The 26,290-nt window shown below is 46.2% G+C and overlaps 1 protein-coding gene across 2 annotated transcripts in view; it reads left to right on the forward strand.

The window, feature by feature from the left end:
* Positions 1-893: 893 nt before the first annotated feature.
* FBXO40 (F-box protein 40) overlaps positions 894-26,290 on the forward strand; it is a 40,784-nt gene continuing 15,387 nt past the window's right edge. The window contains exons 1-2 of one of the 2 annotated variants that reach the window (XM_077479623.1): positions 894-982; positions 20,885-20,961. In XM_077479623.1, coding sequence (XP_077335749.1) covers positions 20,959-20,961 — 3 coding nt within the window. In that variant the 5' untranslated portion in view covers positions 894-982; positions 20,885-20,958. Of the gene's footprint in view, positions 983-14,810; positions 14,928-20,884; positions 20,962-26,290 lie in introns of those variants that run through there. The other variant, XM_077479622.1, reaches the window with a different exon arrangement.

Raw genomic sequence — 26,290 nt, forward strand, 5'->3', positions numbered from 1 at the left:
TATGATGTTCCGGCAGACCAAAAATTATGCATGCTCTGAAGTACGAGACGGCAGCTATTGGCTATTGAACTTCCTTTTTCTAGTACGTGTTGTACGTCACCGCATTCTAGACCAGGGATCCTCAAACTACGGCCCTCCAGCTGCTGCAAAACTACACATCCCATGAAGCATTGTAAAACTCCGACGTTCACAGACATGACTAGGCATGATGGGAATTGTAGTTCTTGAACAACTGGAGGGCCATAGTTTGAAGACCCATTTTCTAGACGGTCGGACTTTGGTGCGATCGTGTGTAGGCAAGACAGTTTCAGCGGAACTCTGAAGGTTTTTCCGATGGGAAAACCGGTCGTGTGTACGTGGCGGCGGCGGCGGTATTAGTGTCCGATTTGTCCACCGCAATATCACAGTCCTGCTATGAGTCACTGATTGCTGCCATTACTAGTAAAAAAAAATAATAATATGTCCCCGGATTTCATTTAAAAAATCTGGTCACCTTACTTTATCATGACGCCATGGATGGACATTGATTGGACTTTCTGTTTGGACATGTAGCATGCAGGTGGTAAGGCACCACATGGTGCACAAATCCATAATATTCAGTTACTGCTGCTTGCCTTTTTGAAAGGTTGTGATTGTGTCTGCAAAACTGCTAATTCTGATAGCAGGTGTGCTGGGCTGGGCTGAAGTCTTCCTATTAACTAAACAAGCCTGGTCCTATAGTCTGGACTTATTTTCTGCAGGTATGCTGTTAGTTTGCATTTCTGAAAAGCATATATCACACATGCGAATCTTACTCCATATTGCCACTCTGTTACTAATGTTTCACAGGTTGAAGTCTGTGTCTGCAGTATTGCTAATGCTTGGACTGATAACAGGTGATACTGAGCCTTTCCTATTAACGCAGGGCCTGGCCCTGCAGTCCGGGCTCACTGTGTATTGATGTTTGGTTGTGGTATGATCCTTGGCGGTACATGTGTCTAAGGTAGGTTTAACCTGCTAGTGATAATTGTCAGATGACTATTAACTTGCACTGCTTACCTGTGATTGCATTAATTCTACAGTATGTATGGTTGCCACCTCATCCCTTTAAACCCCAACACATATTAATTGCACAGGTTCTGTGGCTGAGTAAGGTGGTAATTAAAGAGGAAGTAAACCCTGATGGGTTTACTTCCTCTTTCATTCCCTGCAAAGGTAAAGCATAATGGACTACTATGCATTGAGTCGCATCGCATAGTAGTCCATTATGTGTCACTTACCTGACACAGGAGCCAGCGAAGTCACCGCTGTCCCCTGTAGTCCGGAGCCGCCATCTTCTCGGTGGGTGTCGCTGCTCACGGGAGCCACCACTCGCGGCATATCGCCGTTGACCGCGGCACGCATGGTGCGCCTGCGCGCCGCTGTCTATGGCGCATGCGCTATAGACAGTGGTGCCTGTCTTTCGGTAAATATCTCCTAAACCGTATAGGTATTTTTTGGACCTACAGGTAAGCCTTAATCTAGGCTTACGTGTAGGTCAACGTTGGTTGTAAGGGTTTACAACCACTTTAAACTCACTTGGTGCCTTATCTGCATTTAATTAGCCTCAGAACTTGTGTAATTCAAAAGTGTTCGGGTTTAAAGGGATGAGGTGGCAACTCTAACAGTATGAATGACTGTTATGTGTTTATTTCTATGCATTTATAAGCTGACCTCAGTGCTAAAGTAAAAGTCAGGATCTGCTTAGTCGCATTTCAGTAGTACTTACCTGTAGCAATATGTAAATTGCTTGTGTTAGTTGTGGTACCCCCACAGAGAGCTATGTCGTTTTGTAGTGGTTACTACTTATGGCAAATACTCCCAAGCATGGCTCCAGGCTTTCAGCTCATCTGTGAACCAGTAGCAATCAGCCTTCCTGAAGACCAGCAACTTTAACTAAGGTGAGGGCAGGTAGGTATATGCCAGTGATGGCGAACCTTGGCACCCCAGATGTTTTGGAACTACATTTCCCATAATGCTTATGCACTCTGCAGTGTAGTTGAGCATCATGGGAAATGTAGTTCCAAAACATCTGGGGTGCCGAGGTTCGCCATCACTGGTATATGCTATCCTAAAAGAGTGCACATTATGGGCGTAATGAGTGTAATCTCTCCAGCCACCAACACCAGTCAACCCTGTTTCTGCAACAAGGGACAGATCCTCTTCAGTCCTGAAGGAACCACTATGTAGTTCACTGCCAGAAGAGGCAGTTCAAGAGATCTCTACAATAATCAAAGTGGTAACTGGTGTGTCGGAAGCAGAGACTGAGGCTGGGTTCACACTGCTGCGATGCGGGAACGCTGCGAATCCGCGGCGGGTTCCCGCATCGCATGCCTCCCGCCGGCAGTTCACACTGCCCTTTGCGAACTGCTGGGAGTGTCAGTGAAAAGTTAATGACACCCCCAGATCAGTTTGCATATCGCAGTGCGATCTGCAAACTCTGAGAGGAATCGGATCGCATGGTGTGAACACCCATGCGATCCGATTCTGCTGCGGACCAAAAAAAGGGTCCTGTGCGAGTTTGGGCCGGATGCAATGCAAATTCAGCCATACTATCTGTATGGCTGAACTCGCATCGCACAGAGATCGGATGTGATTTGCACTGCAGTGCGGTGCGAAACACATCCGATCTCATCACCGCAGCAGTGTGAAGCCAGCCTGAGAGAGCCTACAGTCACTAATGGTTCCATACCAAGCCTAATTAAACAGCTGTGTTTATTAAAGGCAACCTCTACCTCAGAAGCATTTGACCAAGGAGTCTTTATCAGACTGGCCAGAGGGGTCAGCCTTAGCTTGCTTCTGGGAAATTGCTATGGCAAGTTGGCATATCAGAGGCAAAGGTGGATACTTTAACCCCATCCAAACTGACTGTGTGGAGCTCAGGTACTAAGCTATTCAAACAAAGTCATCTAAAAGTGGACCTCTGCTTTAAAAGCAGCCGGCCAAATGGACTTCATTAGATTACCCAAAGGTGCCATTCTTCCAACAGAAGAAACCATATACTTTGCAGAGACCCTGGGACAGCAAATAGAACCAGAGATGAAGAAGGCTCATGCTACTGTTAAGTAGTGTTTTGTAACCTGCGACTGAGCTCACTTTGGTAGCCAGAGTGTCAGAGCTGGTCCACACAGGGGGAGACTCGTCAGGCGACTTAGCTGTCTGACAAGTCGCATCCTGTTCTGTACAATGGAACTGTTCTAACAGGAGCGACACAAGTCGCTCCAACTTAGAAAAAGGTTCCTGTACTACTTTTGGGGCGACTTGCATTGACTTCTATACAATAGTCATTTCACAAGCTGCCGCTAAAGTCGGATCCCGGTCGCCTGAGGCAGTCGTGCTGCCTCAGAGCCCATTCACACTGAGGCAGCACGACTTGCAGCGCGACTGCCTCAGGCGACTGGGATCCGACTTTAGCGGCGGCTTGCGAAATGACTTCTGTATAGAAGTCAATGCAAGTCGCCCCAAAAGTCATACAGGAACCTTTTTCTAAGTCGGAGCGTCTTGAGTCGCTTCCGATTAGAACGGTTCCATTGCACAGAGCGGGACGCGACTTGTCAGGCGGCTAAGTCGCCTGACGAGTCGCCGCCTGTGTGAACCGACTCTCAGTGTGAACCTCCTCTTAGGACCCCAGACAGGATGAAAGCAGAGCTCTGGTCAGTGATAAACTCTCTATGATGGCGGATCCTAGATTGAAAAATTGAGTAGCCACTGCGGATACAAGACTGTATGCTGTTTCTCCAGTAACCATTGTGGTCAGTGAACCCTTATGGCTCATCCCACAAGTAAACACATGCCACTTTAAGTCAGAGTGGTGACTGTTCAAGTCGGATCTGGTGATGTTTAATCCCTTATGTTAAAGTGGTTGTAAACCCTTACAAACCACTTTGACCTACAGGTAAGCCTAGATTAAGGCTTACCTGTAGGTCCAAGAAATGAGATATTTGCCCGAAGACAGGCACCGCTGTCTACGGCGCATGCGCCGTAGACAGCGGCGCGCAGGCGCACTAAGCGGCATTTTCAACAACGGAGCTGCCGCGCGTGTCGGCTCCCGTGCGCATGCGCGGGAGTGACGTCATCGCGGCTTCGCCGAATGACAGCGGCGGAGCTGCGAGACCCCACCGAGAAGATGGATGCGCGCCGGACTACAGGGGACAGCGGTGACTTCGCTGGCTCCTGTGTCAGGTAAGTGACACATAATGGACTACTATGCGATGCACAGTAGTTCATTATGCTTTGCCTTTGCAGGGAATGAAAGAGGAAGTAAACTCATCAGGGTTTACTTCCTCTTTAATCCCTTATGTTAATCGGCAATTACCAGAGGATAGCCAAAAAACAAAGTAATGAAGAGTGGATCCCAGGTTAAACCTTGGAGAACTATAGCGGAGCATAAAGAATCAATCATCTTTCTTTCCCTAAATCCAAGCCGCCCAGTAGGGTCAGCTGACAGTTATATGTAAATTTGATGTTAGGATCCGTGGGTCCTGTGCATCAAGGAAACCGATGGACTTTTTCATTCCTCTCTGCCAGTTCATTGCATCCCCTCCATAATGCATTTAGAGCACAAGGGTTGTGACTACACGGTCGTTAGTCAAAAGTAAGACTTGAATAAAAAGCAGAAGGATGAGGATCCAAAATTGCATAGGCCATAGTTGCAATTAATCTCTAGCTGTCAGTAAGGCTTGACCTCCACAAATTGTACCCCATGATTTTCAAGGAGTATCGTTTATAGCGGTGCGACTCCAAATTGCAGCGACTTCAAAGTAGTCCCTACACTATTTTTGATCCCACTGTAATGTACTTGGGGCCATCGACATCAAGAATACACAGGCATTGATTCAAGTCGCATAGATCTCGCAGTAAAATCGCATGGATTTTAGGTTGCAATAGTGGAAACCTAGGCTAAGACTGTAGATGGTCTTTAGACCTGGAAAGTTGCATAATCGCGTGGTTGCAAAGTGGGTGAGGTTGAGGATAGACACAAGTCAATCAAGTCCAACCTATGTGTGTGATTATGCTGCTATTACCTTGTATAGCCTGTATGTTGTGGTCGTTCACAAGTGTGTGTACTGTATGCACACTTCAAGATGCCCATATTTCGGCAAGTACCTTCGCTTGGCCGTTAGTTCACTACGAGTTCATTGGGCAAAATGTGACCTTTCTACAAACTCTGGGCATTTCCCGGGATATTGGGTCCAGTAGGGGCCAACTTGTGGGAGCAAGGACCTCTGGTGAGCCTTTTCTGAGTAACAGACTGGCACAAAGACTTCTAGGTTCTGGGAAGAGTCCTAGTACAGACTCTGATCCACTCAGGAGAAGCCATCATCTAGAGACCAACTAGTCTCATTACGACAATGACCTACTGGGTAGTAGTTCTGAATCTCTGAAAAAATACAATAAAGTTACCCTCAGAGAGAGCAACAGTATAAGTATCTCACTTGAACAAATAGCTCTTTTCCATTGGTTGCATCCCATTGTCGCAAGAGGTATAAAGTAGCCTGTAGTAACCCATGTGGTCCGAAGGGCCCATGGGAAGGTTGACAACTGTATTAACTGGATTTGTAGTTAGGAAAGATTTTTTGAGGAGGTGGCTAAGCTAACTAATCTTTTAGCGTATCAGCTATTAGGCATACCAATCATCACAAGTTGTTACTCATCGGATATTCATGCCGATGGAGGACAAAGGTGTCTAAAAGTCAGAATTGCAGTGGTCGCAGACTGAAGTCTTCCGAAACGCAACAAAAAGAGCCTCAACTATGCTGAAAAGACTCTGCAAAATGGGGAAGGCCTATCTTCGCTGTCAAGAATGAATGCAGAACTAGTCAACCTCTGTCAGAGGTATCTCCCAGTTAGGTCTACCAGCCCCTTGGGTAGGGTTTCTAGAACTTTTACTGCCAGACGGCGTAAGGTGCAAAAGCCTTTGAATGAAAAGGGACAGTCTCCAAACCAACAAGCCGGTCAAGGGATCGGCAACAAGTAAGGCTATCAAGATATTGGTCTGACAATAACCTGGGTGGCTTCCCGGAGGTGGAAGCAGAGAAACTAATGACAGCCAACTGGGTATGCAGATTAGCCAATATGTATATTGAACAAACCTAATAGTCTCCAGGATCCTTATCCGGATTTGCAGCGGTTCGTGGAGATAATTGCCCTGTGGCTTGCAGGCCGTGATATACGCGAGTACAATATCATCCTATTCTCCTTCCAGAGGTCCAACACCTCATACAGCGTGGCCAACGGTATATTCCAAATCCATAGAAGTTATATCTAGATGCTGGAGACCAAGAAGTGGAGGTCTCGCCTTTTTAGTGCTTGAAATCCTATGGAGGTCTCTGTTCCTTGCTGTAAGGATTGAATTGTCTACAAGTAAGCCCAGAGATGGCATTAAAGGATACATGAAACTCAGTTGTGTCCTCACTCTCTGGGATCCAGTAATGGTTGCATATCTTGGCAACCAATTCCAAAAGACCTAGGTAGATTTTTTTTTTTCCCCATGGGCTCTTCTAAATAGTGGTCTCACTCTCCATTCAGAAGGATAAGACATCCTCAGCATGGCCAGTAACATGGAATACGTATTCTGTATGGCAAATAGGTCTAGAAGGATCTCAGACATCCAAGTGTCAAGCCATAAACTACCTTGGTGCTGAAATTATCAGGCAAAATGGCTCTAGTCTCTTCCAACACTATACAAAGGTTGGTGTCTTTGCAACCTGGGTTAGAACATCATTCTTCTGGCATATCCAAAGTAAAGTATTTGAAGTACCACAAACATTGAAAATAGATTCTAGATTGAGGAGAGACATAGAATTGCCCCTTGCCAAGAAGCAAAGCGATAGGCTCTTCAGGCCTAACGACATCAGAAGACAAGCACTGTCCAATGAAGACTATCACAGGGATGCAGATCAAGCCAGTCAAAGGGCTTAGATGGCTAGGACAAATCTATCACATAAGGGCAGAGACCGCTCTACCAAATTGCTTGCGCATCCATGGGCGGACCTCCAGAGGAGTCCCTCCAGAGTTAATATGTAAACTACGACTTGGTCTACATCAGGGGTCTCAAACTGGTGGCCCTCCAGCTGTTGCAAAACTACAAGTCCCATGAGGCATTGTAGGGCTAACAATTACAAGCATGACTCCCACAGGCAGAGGCATGATGGGACTTGTAGTTTTGTAACAGCTGCAGGGCCGCCACTTTGAGACCCCCTGCTCTACATTCAACAAGCTGGGGGTCCATTCTTGTGGACCAGCAGCATTAACTACAATACATCTCAAGTCATTAGTGATGATAGAACTAATCCTCAACTTAACCACTTTCAGCCCCGGACCATTTTGCTGGCTTAAGACCAGACCACTTTTTGCGATTCGGCACTACGTCGCTTTAACTGACAATTGCGCGGTCGTGCGTCATGGCTCCCAAACAAAATTTACGGCCTTTTTATTTTTTTCCCCCACAAATAGAGCTTTCTTTTGGTGGTATTTGATCACCTCCTGTTGTGTTTTGTTTTTTTTTGTTTTTGTTTTTGCGCTATAAACGAAAATAGAGCGAGAATTTTGAAAAAAACGCATTATTTTTTATTTTTTGTTATAATAAATATCCCCCAAAAATGTATAAAAAAAAAAAAAAAAAAATGTTTTCCCTCAGTTTAGGCTGATACGTATTCTTGTACATATTTTTGGTAAATATAAGTGATTTTTGATTGGTTTGCGCAAAAGTTATAGCGTTTACAAAGTAGGGGATAGTTTTATGGCATTTTTATTAATCCTTTTTTTTTATTTATTATTTTTTTTACTAGTAATGGCGGCGATCAGCAATTTTTATTGTGACTGCGATATTATGGCGGACACATCAGACATTTTTGACACGTTTTTGGGACTGTTGTCATTTATACAGCAATCACTGCTATACAAATGCAGTGATTCCTGTGTAAATGACACTGGCAGTGAAGGGGTTAACCAGGGGGTTGCAGTGTAGGGGGTTAAGTGTTCCTAGGGGCGTGTTACTAACTGTGGGGGGCTGGGCTTTGTGTTAGTGAACACTGCTCTCTGCTCCAATCACATGGAGCGGAGATCAGCGTCACTTGTTGCTAGGCAGAACGGGGAGATGCTGTTTACAACAGCATCTCCTCATTCAGCCACCCCGTGAGACGATCGCAGGTATCCCCGCAACGATCGAGTCCACGGGACCCGCAACCGGACACACGGGGGTCCTGACCGGCTCGCAAGCGAGCTGCCGGCGGCGCACACGCGATGGCAGGGTGGCATATAAAAATGGACGTACCTGTACGCCAATGTGCCTGCCCGTGCAAATTCTGCCGACGTACATCGTCGTGCGCCGGTCGGGAACTGGTTAAACACTTCAACAGTACCCACCCATCTGTCTGGTGATTTTGTACACCCCCTACGTATATACTGTCATGCTGTGTCAGAAATGAGGAAAATTTTACACTTAACTAACGGTAATTTTCCTGATGCAAGCATGACAGCATATAGGAGTCATACAGGGGTAAAAAAAAAAATGGAATGAATTAAACGAAAGGCCTCACAGTGATACTAAATTACGAGAATACTGCAGGTAGGGAGGAGACCTAATCTTATAGTATAACCGGTCCTGTGATTGGGTGGGGGGCGGGGCCTACCCATACATATATGCTGTCATGCTTTCATCAGGAAAGGAAAATTACCATTCGGTAAGTGTAAAAAAAATTCCTCATTCCTGCTTGTGTAATTGGCTCACTGATTTTCCCAGAAGTCCGCATTAAGATGCAAGTCAGATTTCTGACATCCCCCTGCAACAAAATGTATTTTTTTTTGTTGTTGGGAGATACTCCCAACGGCAAAATCACATCTAAAGAGATCCAGGCCCTGACACTTTCCTCATTAGAGCCCTGCAGATGCAGCAGTTGATTGATTATAAAAATCGCTCCCATTCACACTCCCTTTCCACATGGACACGAGGAGACAAGCAAACAGCGATTTCTTCAGAATAAAAAAAAAGTAGAAATCTGCAACAAAGTTTGTCAAAATCCTTGCAATGTCCCCAGAGGGGAATGTTGTTTTTTTTTTTTTTACTCTTTAAATTGGTTGCGTTCTTCAGTGATGCCACTTGCTGAATGCAACATGCTGTTTATTTTTTTGCAGTGGCTACAGTAAATGCTTAAATGGGTTGTATCCGTTTGGTGGTATTGCTCATTGAAAGTGACATACTGCTTCATTTTTGCAGAGGTCACAGCATGTGTACAGCCCTGTCTACATGCCTTGGGGCCCATTCACACCGATGCAGTTTGCTTTTGATCTGTTTCTGCGGTGCGTTTTGCATTTTTGCACATGCATTTTTCATGCTTTTTTTTTTTTTTTTATTCTTTATTTTGAAAGGGGATGTTTTTGTTAGACAGATTAGAAAAAAACACAAAATGCATTTCTGCAGCATGTCCATTGAATTCTATTGGATCAGAAATGCACCATGTTGCATTAAAAAAAAAAAAAAAGTCCCTGACCCTTTACAAAAATGCAGCGACTGAAAAACGCGTAGATGTGACCTCGCGCCCGCCCTATAGCCGAATGACGGCCGTAGAGCAGGCGCGTTCGTCCGGATGGTCGTCCCTGGACGGCCTGATGTTTACTTCCGCAATGCGCGCCGCCGCGGGCGCGCATCGCGGAAGTTCTGTGTTCCCCGGGGACAGGCAAACACAGATCGCTGTAAACGGCCAATCACAGCGGCCGTTTACAGCGTGATCGGCGTGTCCAATGGGAGATGATCTCATATGTAAACATATGAGATCATCTCTCAGCGCCGCTCTCCCTCCTCACACAGACAGTGTGAGAGGGGAGAGATGAACGGCTGCAGCGGCAGCCGTTCTGCCTGTAGTAAGGAAAAAAAAAAAAAAGGAAAAAAAAAAGTGCAATCCTCCCCCAGCAGTGCCATCCGCCCCAGTGCCATCCGCCCCAGTGCCATCCACCCCAGTGCCATCCACCCCAGTGCCATCCACCCCAGTGCTACCTGCCCCCAGTGCCATCCATCCCAGTGCCACCTGTCGTCAGTGCCACCTGTCGTCAGTGCCACGTGTCGTCAGTGCCACGTGTCGTCAGTGCCACCTGTCGTCAGTGCCACGTGTCATCAGTGCCATCTGTCATCAGTGCCACGTATCAGTGCCATTTGTCATCAGTGTCACGTGCCATCTGTTGTCAGTGTCACGTGTCATCAATGCCACTTATCAGTGCCATCTGTCATCAGTGTCACGCGTCATCGGTGCCATGTATTAGTGGCATCTGTCATCGGTGGCACGTATTAGTGCCACGTATTAGTGCCACGTGTCTTCAGTGCTACGTATTAGTGCCACGTGTCATCAGTGCCACATATTAGTGCCATCTGTCATCAGTGCCACCTGTCATCATTGCCACGTATAAGTGTCATCATTGCCACGTATCAGTGCCATCTGTCATCAGTGTCACGTGTCATTGTCCTGGTGCTTCAAAAGTGTAATAGGTAGTCAACAAGTTAGATGTGTAATTTATGTTCCTAGAACACATGATGGCGCTACCTGCATGTTGGGCCTCTCTATGTGGCCAGGCTGTGAAAAAAGTCCCACACATGTGGTATTGTAATACTCAGGAGGAGTAGCAGAATTTTTTGGGGGGTGTCATTTGTGGTATACACATGCCATGTGAGAGAAATAACCTATTACAATGACAATTTTGTGGAGAAAAAAAAAATGAAAAATCTTAATTTTGCAAAGAATTGTGGGAAAAAAATGACAACATCAAAAAGCTCACCATGCCTCTTACTAAATACCTTGGAATGTCTACTTTCCAAAAAGGGGTCATTTGGGGGGTATTTGAACTTTCCTGACTTGTTCGGGTCACAAGAAGCGAGATAGGCCACCAGTACATCAGATGTGATCAATTCTGTGCGATTCGCACCACAGCTTGTAGACTCTCTAACTTTCACAAAGACCAAATAATATCCACTAATTTGGGTTATTTTTTCCAAAGATATGTAGCAGTATAAATTGTGGCCAAAATTTATGAAGAAAAATTAATAATTTGCATAATTCTGTCACAGAAACAAAGAAATATGCGTTTTTTTTCAAAATTTTCGGTCTTTTTTCATTTATAGCGCAAAAAATAAAAACCCCAGAGGTGATCAAATACCACCAAAAGAAAGCTCTATTTGTGGGAAAAAAAGGACAAAAAATTCATTTGGATACAGTGTTGCATGACTGAGTAATTGTCATTCAAAGTGTGAGAGCACCGAAAGCTGAAAATTGGTCTGGGCAGGAAGGGTGTTTAAGTGCCCAGTAAGCAAGTGGTTAAAGTCTTGTGTTTTTTTTTTTTTTTGTTTCAAAATAAAAATAACATGTCATACTTACTAGCTCTGTTGCATTGTATTTGCACAGAGCAGCCCAGATCCTTCTCTTCTTGGGTCCCTCTTCTGTCTCAGCCAATCAGGAGGGAGAGGCTCTCGTACAACATCGCTGGACAGTGGCAGCTGGTGGAGTTTTCTCTTGGGGGGGAGGGGGCCAACAACCAGCACCACCACAGCGGTGTGCTCTCCTCTCCTCCATGCGGCCAGTGTGTGGGCTGCTGTGGTGTAAAGAGGCGGCTCTGGCTCCACCGTGTCTCCGATTGGCCAAAGCGACAGGCGATCCTACCAGGAAACAGGTCTCATGACCTGCCTCCTGATTGGCTGGGAGGAACTATAGTGTGACCATAGCAAAAATGTATTTGCTATTGTTATACAACAGGATAATATTGACCCCCACCCTATTTTGAAGCCTATTAAAGCCTCTGACTCTAATCAGGTGCTTCAAAATACACACCCCCCCGCCTATTTCCGCCATAGTAATTCATGCACCCGGCATCCCAAAAGGGGTCGGGCACATAGATAGGGAGGGTGGCGGAGGTGTGAGCAGGGGGGATGGCGCCCATGCGCCCACAATGCAAGGGCCACCACTGTCGCTGGATTGAGAGGGGGCTCAGGTAAGTATTAGGAGGGCTGTTGCACACAGAAGGCTTTTTATCTTATTGCATGCATAAGAGAGAATGAATTAAAGTGGAGTTCCACCTTAAACACTCCTCGCTCCCTGACATGCCACATTTGGCATGTGATTTTTTATTTATTTTTTTGGGGGGGGGGGGTGACTACTTTTGAGTGGGACTTCCTGTCCCACTTCCTACTTCAGACTACGGGCCGCCTCCTCTCCCCCTAGGCGGCCCCTCCCTCTCGGCTATCTTCTGGGACACGTCACAGGTCCCAGAAGATTGCCTGTCCACTCGGAGAGCGCAGCGCGACTCACTCATGAACAGTGCGCGCCCGGTCATGAAGCTGCAAGCTGTCATGGCCGGGTGCCCACAGTTTCAATGGAGGTGGCGCGGTGAGGAGGGGGAGAGGAGGGAGGCTCCGTGTGGGGCATCACTGGACCATGGGACAGGTGAGTGCCTGTTTATTAACCCATTTTCCAACCGCTACACGCTGATATACATCTGCACAATGGCAGCGGTGGGCAAATGGGCGTACCTGTACGTCCCCTTTAATTGGCAGGGCTAGCCATGTACAGCGCAAACGTGCCCATGGGACCGGCGGACTCGACGTCTCCCGGCGCTTGTGTCATGGAGCGGCAGAACGGGGAGATGTCTATGTAAACAAGGCATTTCCCCGTTCTGCCTAGTGACAAGACAGAGATCTACTGCCAGGGAGCAGTGATCGCTGTCATGTCAGCGGTAACCCATCCCCCCCACAGTTAGAATCACTCTCTAGGACACACTTAACCCCTTGATCGCCCCCCTAGGGTTTAACCCCTTCACTGCCAATGTCATTTACAGGAATCGGTGCATTTTTATAGCACTGATAGCTGTATAAATGACACTGGTCCCAAAATAGTTTCAAAAGTGTCTGTGTCCGCAAAAAGATCGCAGCGATTACTAATAAAAAAAAAATTACAATAAAAATGTCATAAAACTATCCCCTATTTTGTAGATGTTATACATTTTGGACAAACCAATCAATATGTGCTTATTGCAATTTTTTTATTTTTTACCAAAAATATGTAGAAGAATACATATTGACCTAAACTGATTTAAGAAATTCATTTTTTTTTTATATTTTTTGGAGGGATATTTATTATAGCAAAAAGTTGAAAAATATTGCTTTTTTATTTTTTCCAAATTTATTTATTTATTTTTTTTTTTTTTTTGTTTATAGCCCAAAAACTAAAAATCGCAGAGGTGATCAAATAACACTAAAAGAAAGCTATTTGTGGAGGGGGGGAAAAAAGACGTCAGTTTTGTTTGGGTGTAACGTCGCACGACCGCGCAATTGTCAGTTAAAGCAATGCAGTGCCGAATCGTGTAAAGTGCTCTGGTCATGAAGGGGGTAAAATCTATCGGGGCTGAAGCGGTTAAGTCAGCAGCTACACTTTTTGTAGCGGTTGACTTTTAACCGGTTCCCGACCAGCGCACGCCGATGTACGTCGACAGAATGGCACGGGCAGGCATATTGGCGTACAGGTACGTCCAATCCTCAATGCCGCCCTGCCATCGGGAGCGCGCCGCCGGCGGCGCACTCCCGTGCTGGTCGGGACCCGCGGACTCGATCGCCGCAGGCATACCCGCGATCGTCTCACGGGACGGCTGAATGGAGGAAATGCCGTGTAAACAGCATTTCTCCATTCTGCCTAGCAACTAGTGACGCTGATCTCTGCTCCATGTGATTGGAGCAGAGATCAGTGTTCACTAAATGAAAGCCCAACCCCCCCACAGTTAGTAACACACCCCTAGGAACACTTAACCCCTACACTGCCACCCACTGGTTAACCCCTTCACTGCCAGTGTCATTTACACAGGAATCACTGCATTTGTAGAGCACTGATTGCTGTATAAATGACAATGGTCCCAAAAATGTGTCAAAAATGTCCGATGTGTCCGCCACAATGTCGCAGTCACAATAAAAATCGCTGATCGCCGCCATTACTAGTAAAAAAAATAATAATAAAAAATTATTAATAAAAATGCTATAAAACTATCCTTATTTTGTAAATGCTATAACTTTTGCGCAAACCAATAATCGCTTATTGCGACTTTTTTGACCAAAAATATGTAGAAGAATACGTATCGGCCTAAACTGAGGGAAAAAAATGTTTTTTTTATATATTTTTGGGGGATATTTATTATAACAAAAAGTAAAAAATAATGCATTTTTTCAAAATTGTCGCTCTATTTTTGTTTAAAGCGCAAAAAATAAAAATCGTAGAGGTGATCAAATACCACCAAAAGAAAGCTCTATTTGTGGGAAAAAAAACGACGTCAATTTTGTTTGGGAGCCACGTCGCACGACCGCGCAATTGTCAGTTAAAATGACACAGTGCCGAATCGCAAAAAGTGGTCTGGTCTTTGACCAGCAAAATGGTCCGGGGCTGTAAGTGGTTAATAAATAAAAAAAAAAAGCCTGGAACTCTGCTTTTAAGATAAAATTGAAAAAAAACCTGCCTTTACAACCCCTTTATATGGACTGTAGTGTGTTTCTGCAAAAACGCACAAAAAAAACAAATGTAAAAGTGTGAACCAGGCTCCGTGCAGCTATTTGTTTTTTGTTTTTTTTTTGTTTTTTTATATTAAATTTTATTTTTCAAAGAAACTAGGATTCTTCTAGTGCAGATGATACACAATTGATTGCATCCCTACAGTAAAATAAAGTGTTAGACGGGTAATAAAGACAGAGGATAAGAGGATACAAGTGGAGTTTCCCTTTAAGGTCGGAGTGCTGTGTAAGGGACACACTAACAAGGATAGCTCGGTCGGGTTCGTTGCCCATAGCCGTCTATTTATAACCGACCACATGACATGAGTCCTCTGCGACACAGCACAAGGGGCCTTCCCAGACCACCACAAGACGGGGTCACCCTCCCAGCTAATCCCAGGTAAGATCTCTGCAATATCAGCCAGGAACGGGCACTGTGAAGGCTTTCTGATGCTGCTGGGACTTGTAGTGCCACACTCAATGTAAGGCTACACTGCCCAGCTGGATATAAACGTCCAGAGAGCTGAGAATACAATACTAAACTCTTCTTATGTATATCTGTACAGTATGAGGGAGATTTAGTGGTGAATCTGTACATAGTAACCAATCAGCTTCTAACTTCAACTCATTCAGTTAAGCTTTAGCAATAAAACCTGGAAGCTGATTGGTTACTCTGCAGAGCTGCACCAGATTCTGTGTGCACCCATTTTAGTAAATCCCTTTAATAAAATCTATGGCCAGTCTAAAGCTGGCCATACACTAGATTCCCGAACAAATATTCCTACCAACATTTGTAGGAAAATTCTCAATTTTGAAGGTCGTTCAGATGCTGTTTGCCTTTAACATTCACTTTTGGAGTGAATGGACTTTAGCGAACGAAAACCACATTCACTGTTAGAAATTTGTTCATTCGTGAAACATTTTCCATCCCGCTTTGTTGAATTATCTCATCACTGCAGCCAACGAACGTTTATTTAACCCCAATAATCATTAAAAAATTGAAAGAAGGTTCTTAAAACAAAAGGGTTGATTTACTAAAAGCAAATAGATCGTGCGGTCGCCCTCTGCAAGTCGCGGTCGCCCTCTGCAAGTCGCGGTCGCCCTCTGCAAATCGCGGTCGCCCTCTGCAAAGCGCACTTGCTCCAGAGCCAAGTAAATGAGGTAAATCTTAACTTTGCAAACAATACCCAATCACATGCAAGAAAAAGAAAAAAAAATGTTTGCTTGCACATAATTGGATGGTGGAAGTCAGCAGAGCTTCTGCTCATTTAACCACTTAAGCCCTGCACCATTTGGCTGCCCAAAGACCAGAGCATTTTTTGCGATTCGGCACTGACTGCGTCGTTTTAACTGACAATTGCGCGGTCATGCAATGTGGCTCACCAACAAAACTGATGTCCTTTTTTTTTTCCCCCCACAAATAGAGCTTTCTTTTGGTGGTATTTTATCACCTCTGTGGTTTTTATTTTGTGCACTATAAACGAAAAAACAGAGAGACAATTTTGAAAAAAGCACATTATTTTTTTCCTTTTTGCTATAATAAATATCCGACAAAAAATATATAGTCAGTTTAGGCTGATTACGTATTCTTCTAAATATTTTTGGTAAAAAAAAAAATCGCAATAAGCTTTTATTCGTTTGTGCAAAAGTTATAGCGTCTACAAAATAGGGGATAGATTTATGGCATTTTTATTAATAATTTTTTTTTTTACTAGTAATGGCGGCGTTCTGCGACTTTTATTGGAGCTGCGACATTACGGCGGACACATCAGACAATTTTGACACATTTTTGGGACCATTGTCATTTATACAGCGATCAGTGCGATTAAAAATGCATTGATTACTGTGTAAATGTGACTGGCAGTGAAGAGGTTAACACTAGGGGGCGGTGAAGGGGTTAAAAGAGGAAGTAAACCCTGATGAGTTTACTTCCTCTTTCATTCCCTGCAAAGGCAAAGCATAATGGACTACTATGCATCGCATAGTACAACATAGTGCATCACATAGTAGTCCATTATGTGTCACTTACCTGACACAGGAGCCAGTGAAGTCACCGCTGTCCCCTGTAGTCCGTCGCATCCATCTTCTCGGTGGGTCTCGCAGCTCCGCCGCTGTCATTCAGCGAAGGCGCAATGAGGTCACTTCCGCGAATGCTCACGGGAGCCGAGACGCGCGGCATTGCACTGCATCTTTGTTATAGAGGATGCCACGCTCAGTGCGCCTGCGCGCCGCTGTCTACGGCGCATGCGCCGTAGACAGCGGTGCCCGTCTGCGGGCAAATATCTCCTAAACCATATAGGTTTGGGAGATATTTCTTGGATCTACAGGTAAGCCTTAATCTAGGCTTACCTGTAGGTCAAGGTGGTTTGTAAGGGTTTACAACCACTTTAAGTGTGTCCTAGGGAGTTATTCTAACTGTGAGGGGGGGGGGGGGGGCTACATGTGACACATCACTGCTCCTGATTACAGGGAGCAGAGATCAGTATCCTGTCACTAGGCAGAATGGGGAGATGCTTGTTTACATCAGCATTTCCCTGTTCTTCCTCTCCGTGAGACGATTGCGGTTATCCCTGCAGACATCGAGTCCGCGGGACCTGCAATCCTACTCACGGAGCACGTGGCGGGCGCGCGTGCGCTGGCAGTGTCACACATGCTCTGGCACGGGGCAAATTCAAAGGGACATACAGGTACGCCAATTTGCGCAGCCGTGCCGTTCTGCCGACGTAAATATACATGCGGCGGTCGGGAACCTGCTTGCAAAGTGATTGGGTGTTCTTTGCAAAGTGAAGCTCCCCCTCATTTACTAACCTCTGGAGCAACTGCACTTGCAGAGTACACAGTCTATTTGCCTTTAGTAAATCAACCCCATTGCCTCTATAATGTCAAATTTCTCAGACTTCACGAACTTTGATTGTCCGGATCTGGATCCCGTACACCACTTTTGTCTCTTACTGGATATTTTTATTTGCGATGCCCTCAGCACAACGCTGCCAAGGGAGCATTTCCCATGTCCGGTGCTAGAGAAGCCATGGGAATACTTGGAGACGCTCGATGCCGGAACAAGGCCTCAAGGTCAAAAAGGTGAAATCGTTCGGCATGTGCAGACAGCAGCAGAGGTCACAGCCAACCGCCGATCAACTGGGTGATTATCACTTATTAGAAGTCTGATGATTAACAGAGAGATCGGAGATATCAGATGTCCACGGATGTGTTCATCTCCGACGGAAGCTTTATCCTGCTGTATAGTGCAGAGATGACTCCTCACAACACTGGAGAGACGTGACTTGGACTACAAAGTATCGAATAAAGAGGACGTTTCCTGTTACCAGAATAAGGAAGGGCGTGTTTTCTGATGCCGCATTTTCCAATAAAAGTGACGGTTTTCATTTCGGTAGAAATTGCTACATAATTGTGTATCAATTATTTATCAATTTTAAGATGCATGTAAACTGAAAATCCTATTTTTGAAAATGATTCGCTTGAGAAAAACGGAATACAGCGAGGAATAATGCCAGACATACTGTCTGGCATTATTCCTCGCTGTATTCCGTTTTCTCAAGCGAATCATTTTCAAAAATTTGGAAACTTGAAAAATTCGGAAATGTCGGTATTAACGAATGTGTCAAAATTCATTAAAAAACTAATTCGGAATGAAACAAATTGTCTAATAGCAGCAGCTTTTTGCCCCCTTTTTTCTGAAAGCTCAGACAAACTTTATAAGTTCTGCACTTTAAATGGATGTAGAGAGGAGAAGACTGCAGATAAACAGGTACAACTTATGTGGGAGGTTTTGTTTCATCTCTGTGTGTATCGCCTGAGGCCGGTCACTTCACTGGGTATATGTCAGGGTTTAAAGCCGGTGTTCTGCCGTATACTGTCCAGCTATCAAATAGTGTCCGCCCCGTACTGCGCATGCACAGTACGGAGCAGACGAAGCTTCGGAAAATCTCCGAAGCTGAACGGCCCCTGCGCCGTGAGTGGAGGTGGTAGCCCCACCATCCAAGCGGACATAGGGTTGTGAATATTAGAGGGCCCCTTCGCTTTTTTTTTTGTCAGACAAATACAATAAAAATATATATATATATATATATATATATATATATATATATATATATATATATATATATATATATATATATATATATATATATATATATATATATATATATATTTACATTTAAAAAAAGTGCAGAACTTTTCATCCTGTGCATCTGCATGTACATTCGTTCTGTGCAAATGTCGGTGAAATCGAATGTTTCTCTTGTGGTTGGAGGTTCTTCATTCATAAGAATAATGCGAATCAGTTCCAATCCCACCTGCCTGGAGTTTGCATGTTCTCCCTGCGCCTGCGTGGGTTTCCTCCCACACTACAAAGACATGCTGGGAGTTTAATTGGCTTCTGTCTAAATTGTCCTTTAGTATGGGTATGAGTGAATGTGACCTTAGATTGTGAGCTCCTTTTGAGGGCAGGGACTAATGTGACTTTATATATAATCACTTTTAAAAATTGAGGGCTCTATACAAGTACTTGTAATAAATAAAATCAGGGAATTACGCATTATAACCACCAGGTGGAGCCGACAACCATAATAAATAAGTACTTATTTCCTACGATCGTCAGTTCCATCTAATGGCCATAATGTGGTATTTCCCACACTCACCTTATTCTTATAAAAGAAGAACATCTAACTTTGTGAGAGAACGGAGTCCTAATATGTAATTTTACTGGCTTTTGCACAGAACAAACGTAATTTTGTTTTGTAGAATGAGGCTCTGAATGTTGTGATGACAGTTATCCTCCTACCTGTTGTCAAAGATGACAGTGGCAGATGCCACAGAAAGAAGTCATGGAGGGGCCCTAAGAGTTTTGTTATGGGACCCCATGATCTGTAGTTTACCCCCTAATCAGGGGATTAAACTCTCCTGAAGCTGCTAAACACTCATATAGTGTTAGGGGTGAGGTAACCCCATAACAGTGGTCTCCAAATTGCAGCCCAGGGGCTGGATGCGGCCCTTTGCTTGCTTTTATCTGGCTCTCGGGCACTCTTTCATGCACTGACAACAATGATGGGGCACAACTCCTCCCAGTGACGGGGTACAACTGCTCCAAATGACACCAATGATGGGGCACAATTCCTACCAATGACACCGACAATGGGGCCTAATGACACCAATGATGGGGCACAATTCCTACCAATAGTACCAACAATGGGGCCCAATAACACCAATGATGGGGCACAATTCCTACCAATGACACCGACAATGGGGCCTAATGACACCAATGATGGGGCACAATTCCTACCAATAGTACCAACAATGGGGCCCAATAACACCAATGATGGGACACAATTCCTACCAATGACACTAACGATGGGGGCCAATAACACCAATGATGGGGACCCAATTCCTCTAAATAACACCAATTATGGGGCACAATTCCTACCAATGACACCAACAATGGGGCCCAATGATACTAAAGATGGAACACAATTCCTACCAATGACACCAATGATGGGGCCTAATGACACCAATGATGGGGTACAATTCCTCTCAATCACGCAATGATGGGGAACAATTCCTACCAATGACACCATTGTTGGAACACAATTCCTACCAATGACACCAACAATGGGGCACAGTTCCTACTAATGACCCCAGCAATGGGGTCCAATGACACACAATTCCTACCAATGATGCCAAAAATGAGACGCAATTCCTACCAATGATGGGGCACAATTCCTACTAATGACACCAACAATGGGGCCCAATTCCTCTCAATAACACCAATGATGAGGTACAATTCCTCTCAATCAAACCAATGATGGGGCACAATTCCTACTAATGACACCATCGTTGGGACACAATTCCTACCAATGACACCAACGATGGGGCCCAATAAACCAATGATGGGGCATAATTCCTACTAATGACACCAACAATGGGATCCAATGACGCCAATGATGGGACGCAATTCCTACCAATGACACATACGATGGGGCCCAAATCCTCTCAAAAAACACCAATGATGGGACATATCTCCTGTCAATTACATTAATGATGAGACACAATTCCTACCAATGACACCAAAGATGGGGTATTGTTTGCTCCAACTGATGCCCGGTCACTTTCCACTCCCGCTCACCACAGTCCGGCCCCCCTAAAGTCTGAAGGACAATAAACGGACCCTTTGTTTAGAGAGTTTGGGGACCCCTGCCCTAGAATATTCTTTAAGAGTCTTATTTTCCTACAAGATCCTTTAATTGAAATTGCAACATTGTTTCCTGCAACATTTTTTTTATGAATCACAGCGATTGTTTGTCAGATTTTCCTAATGTACTTCTTCTTATCTCATCCCAGCACTAATGCCTGGAGGATAATTCTTCGACCCCCAACCATCAGAGCGCTGGGCACAGACTGACCTATTCTTCATAATGGTGAGTAATACTGGAGATTCCCAGATATACAATATAACAAGTACCCAACAGCGACAATCAAAACATGGACAAATTAAAAGATCCATAACTTGCCTATCTTTTTCATTGTTATTGTTTGGATTGTTGGGATGGTCCCCCGACCTATACTTTTAATTATTGATTAGATGATCTCAACTCTCAGGAGATTTCATATCCTTAAACCCGACCTCCCCTCCAGTCTTGCACAGTTGTAGCGGCTCCTCTTCTGGACTGAAACAGCTTCCTCTGCTTTCACTGCACACTGTGAGCTTCTCACCATGTGCATTGAAAGCTGCAGCAAGTCAGACAGAGCCCCGCCTCATTTCCTGGCTGGAAGACATCCGGTATCATCTAGTCCTCCCTGGCCTAACTGTGCTTGGCCCGCTCCTTTTTGATTCTTTGGTTTTTAGCCCTTTTATTCATGGAGTCTCAGCTTCATATGTGGGCGATACCCGGGGCAGCCTGCATGTATTAGGGTGCCCACGTGTCCCGGATTGCCCGGGATTGTCCCGCAATGGACATCTCTGTCCCTGGTCCCGGGCACCTTCATTCCGGGACAATACAGTGTCCCGGAATGAAGTAGTGAACACAGCCAGTGCAGCCACCCTATTAACTTCATTTGCGGAACTAGTTGCTAGGGCTGGCCCCGCCTGGCGTCTAGTAACCAGTGACGTCAGCACAGTAAGGTCGGGAGCGACGCCTGCGCATAGAGCTGCCCTGCTCTTTCCACCCATCTTGGCAGTCAGCAACTCTTCCTTCTCCGGCACCTGGCGGCATGCAGCAGGGAGTCAGAACAGTGTCTCCCGAGTTCCTGACCAGCCCACCTGCTGTGTGTCAGCCTGCCCCACTGCTACTACTGATGGGGTGGCAGGCGGTGGGTCTGGTTACCAGTGATGACAGTGCCAGGAAGCAGGAGTGGCAGAGGCTGCCAGGCTAACCCCAGAGGAGCACAATGTATCCAGACTCCGTTCCGGAACTCCTCCTCCCTGCACTTCACCGCAAAGACTGAGAGCAGGTGGCACCGACAAGGAGCTGCAGTAAGCCACACAGGCAGGGGCAGTACAAGGGGGGGGGGGGTGGAAGGGGCACCTGCCCTGGGTGGTTTTCCAATATGCAGTGAGGGGGGTGCATTGGGAGCTTCCATGGTTCTCCTGCCTCATTGCCAGGAGTAACTGTTGTTCTCCCTCATTCTTGGCACTGTAACGATCTTCACTCTTATCTCTCAGTCTCTTATCTGTGCAGTTATAAATCTGTCTCCGGTAGCCTGTGCCATGCCCACTGTGTGCTTCTACATGGCACACGGAGGAATGCCACCCTAGCTGAGCTCTCCTGGAGTCCTGAGCAGTGAATAGTGATTACAGAGAACCGATCTTTAAGCATCAGCCGACAGAGACAACAACAGCTGAAAGATCCATTCCCTGTAATCACTATTCACTGCCTAAGATAGGGCTCTGAAATTCTGACCACCTCTGTGCTCCCCCTTCTCCCTCCAGTTATTGGATACTAAGTCCACTGTGGGGTCCTAACCCCCAGCTCCCAGAGGAGGACACAACTTCCCATGTTACACACTTGCTCCTCATCCAATCTCCCAATGTGAGCTACAGCCAGTGGCGTAACTAGAACCTTCAGGGCCCCGATGCAAGGAACCATGAAGGGCCCCCCTGAACCCCAGCCAGGGCCCTTCCCTCCGAGTCCGGCGGTGGAACTCCAGGGCGTGGTCACAGGTATGACCTTTGTGAGCCCTGTAGTTCCACCACTGGCATCAGTATTTTTTTTTTATTTTTTTTTTAGGTGCCCCATTGGGGGACTGTCCCTAGGCAGAAGAGATGAGGTCCTTTTCTCCAGGGCAGATTAAGTTACTGCCCACAGGTGAGAAGGAGTCCCTGTCCCCAGGGGAGGTGGGGGTCCCTGTCCCCACGTGAGAAGGGGTCCCTGTACCCAGGGGGAGATGGAGGGGGTATGTAATGGTGTGTGGGGTCCTCTCACTCACCATGACCAAGCTGTAGGCCGCGCACTCATCCATGTTGGCCTGGGCTCCATCCAGTGTGCTGGACGGGCGATCAGCATATCTCCCAGAAAGACCTTTCATCATCTGTGTATGACGGGGGAGGAGGGGGCTGGCAGACAAGCCTGCAGTGTCCTCCGCGAGACGGCTCTCATAGGGCTGCACTGCATCTGTGTGCTTAAAGTTTGTTTACCCGGGAGAAGTATGCAGTGCAGAGTTTGCCGGACTCGGGGGGGGGGGGGGGGGGGGCGGGCGGACTCTGGCTGGGGAGAACAGACATTGGACTGAGCGGCAATGCATGGAGCTGGAGAGGGGTACTCTAAGGAGCCGGCCGAGGACAGAGGTCATGCGGGGAATGCACAACTAAAGAGCAGCCAGTGCGATAGTCGAGCATGGAGCTCTGCTAGTCACCCTCCACCTCCAGCCACCCGTGTGCATGGGGCACTGGTACCCCTAGCTGCCTATGCTGCTGCCGGCCATATGTAGAGGGGGCTGCATGGGCCCCCTGCATCACAGGGCCCAGTTGCGGTCGCAACTGCTGCACCCCCTATAGTTACGCCCCTGGCTACAGCCATGGTGCTTAAGGTAGAGGGCACACTAATGTAAAGGGGAAGGAGGGGGGCAAACTAATGTAAGGAGGGGGCGCTCTTATGTAAGGACGGGGCACACTAATGCAAGGAGGGGGTGCTTTTATGTAAGAAGGGGGCACACTAATGTAAGGAGGGGGTGCTCTTATGTAAGGACAGGGCACACTAATGTAAGGACGGGACACACTAATGTAAGGAGGGGGTGCTTTTATGTAAGGAGGGGGCGCTCTTATGTAAGGAGGGGGCGCTCTTATGTAAGGAGGGGGCGCTCTTATGTAAGGAGGGGGCGCTCTTATGTAAGGAGGGGGTGCTTTTATGTAAGAAAGGGGCACACTAATGTAAGAAGCGGGGCACACTAATGTAAGGAGGGGGTGCTTTTATGTAAGAAAGGGGCGCTTTTATGTAAGAAGCGGGGCACACTAATGTAAGGAGGGGGCGCTCTTATGTAAGAAAGGGGGCACACTAATGTGAGGTGGGGGTGCTTTTATGTAAGGAGGGGGCACACTAATGTAAGAAGTGGGGCACACTAATGTGCCCCCTTTACATCCTCCAGAGAGTCCCCTTACAACCCTGGGAGTGCCACTTAGTACAGTAGTACTAAGGGGGCACCCTGGAGGAGGATGTAAGGGGGGGATAGACCTGCTGTACTCCCTGCGGTAGTCCCTCTGAAAAGTGATCCTAGCACCCACTTATGATCTTGCACACAGGCCCACTGATTTAATAATATGCCACTGCCCCAGCCTCAAAAATTGGCCAAAAAAAAAAAGTATCAAAAATTATCTTTTTTTTTGGGGGGGGGGGGTTGTCCCTGAATGGAAGTCTGGAAATGTGGTCACCCTAGCATGTATGCTTCCTCAGAACACCCAGTCGTCCTGACTGATATCGTACATTACTCCCAACTTTCTGAGATGGGAACAAGGGACACCTTGAGCAAAAGTATGCAGGTGTAGGACACGCCCCCTTAAAGGAGAATTGTACAAAAAATTATCTGTTAAACCCACATCTGCTTTTTTTTTTTTTTTACCACTACTATTCCTTTTATACTGGATTTTTTCATTTACAAATACAGCAATTTAGAAATTGGATGAAAGGTTTAACACTGGGAAACTTTCTTTTTTTTTTTTTTTTTTTTATCAATAATATTTTTATTGCAAATCCAAAGATAACAGTTGTACAGTCATGGAAAAAAATTTTTTTAAAGAAAAATAGTGAATTTTATATTCATCTATATAGATCAGACCAGAATGAGGGACAAGTGAGATGGAAAGAGGGACAGAGGGACATTGTTCAACATCAGGGACAGTCCCTCCGCATCGGGGACAGTTCGGTGCTGTGCATGTAGATGATGTGATATTTGCATAACTCCTCATAAGAGCTAGACCACATAAGAGCCTCCATAAGAGCCACATAAGAGCCACATAGGAGCCAGACCACATAAGAGCCTCCATAAGAGCCTCCATAAGAGCCTCCATAAGAGCCTCCATAAGAGCCACATAAGAGCCTCCATAAGAGCCACATAGGAGCCAGACCACATAAGAGCCTCCATAAGAGCCACATAAGAGCCTCCATAAGAGCCACATAAGAGCCAGACCACATAAGAGCCTCCATAAGAGCCACATAAGAGCCAGACCACATAAGAGCCTCCATAAAAGCCACGTAAGAGCCTCCGTAAGAGCCAGACCACATAAGAGCCTCCGTAAGAGCCAGACCACATAAGAGCCTCCATAAAAGCCACATAAGAGCCAGACCACATAAGGGCCTCCGTAAGAGCCTCCATAAGAGCCAGACCACATAAGAGCCACATAAGAGCCAGACCACATAAGAGCCTCCATAAAAGCCACGTAAGAGCCTCCGTAAGAGCCAGACCACATAAGAGCCTCCGTAAGAGCCAGACCACATAAGAGCCTCCGTAAGAGCCAGACCACATAAGAGCCTCCATAAAAGCCACATAAGAGCCAGACCACATAAGAGCCTCCGTAAGAGCCAGACCACATAAGAGCCTCCATAAAAGCCACATAAGAGCCTCCGTAAGAGCCTCCGTAAAAGCCACATAAGAGCCTCCGTAAGAGCCTCCGTAAGAGCCAGACCACATAAGAGCCTCCGTAAGAGCCACATAAGAGCCAGACCACATAAGAGCCTCCGTAAGAGCCAGACCACATAAGAGCCTCCATAAAAGCCACATAAGAGCCAGACCACATAAGAGCCTCCGTAAGAGCCAGACCACATAAGAGCCTCCATAAAAGCCACATAAGAGCCTCCGTAAGAGCCTCCGTAAGAGCCAGACCACATAAGAGCCTCCGTAAGAGCCACATAAGAGCCAGACCACATAAGAGCCTCCGTAAGAGCCAGACCACATAAGAGCCTCCGTAAGAGCCAGACCACATAAGAGCCTCCGTAAGAGCCTCCCTAAGAGCCAGACCACATAAGAGCCTCCGTAAGAGCCACATAAGAGCCAGACCACATAAGAGCCAGACCACAGCTTGCATCAGGGATGAGGGCTCTAATGCCGCGCACACACGACCGGACTTCCCTATGGACTTGGTCCGGCGGACTGGAATCCGGTCGGACAATTCGATTGTGTATGGGCTCCAGTGGACTTTTTCTTCCCAAAAGTCCAGCGGACCTAAAAATTAAAACTTGCTTCAAATCTTTCCGACGGTCTCGAGTTTGGTTGAAAAATCTGGTCGTCTGTGTGCTAGTCCGACGGGCTAAAACCGAT

This window comes from Lithobates pipiens, unplaced genomic scaffold, assembly GCF_037356315.1.
Source record: "Lithobates pipiens isolate NorthernLeopardFrog02 unplaced genomic scaffold, aLitPip1_a1.2 Scaffold_16, whole genome shotgun sequence".
NCBI lineage: Eukaryota > Metazoa > Chordata > Amphibia > Anura > Ranidae > Lithobates > Lithobates pipiens.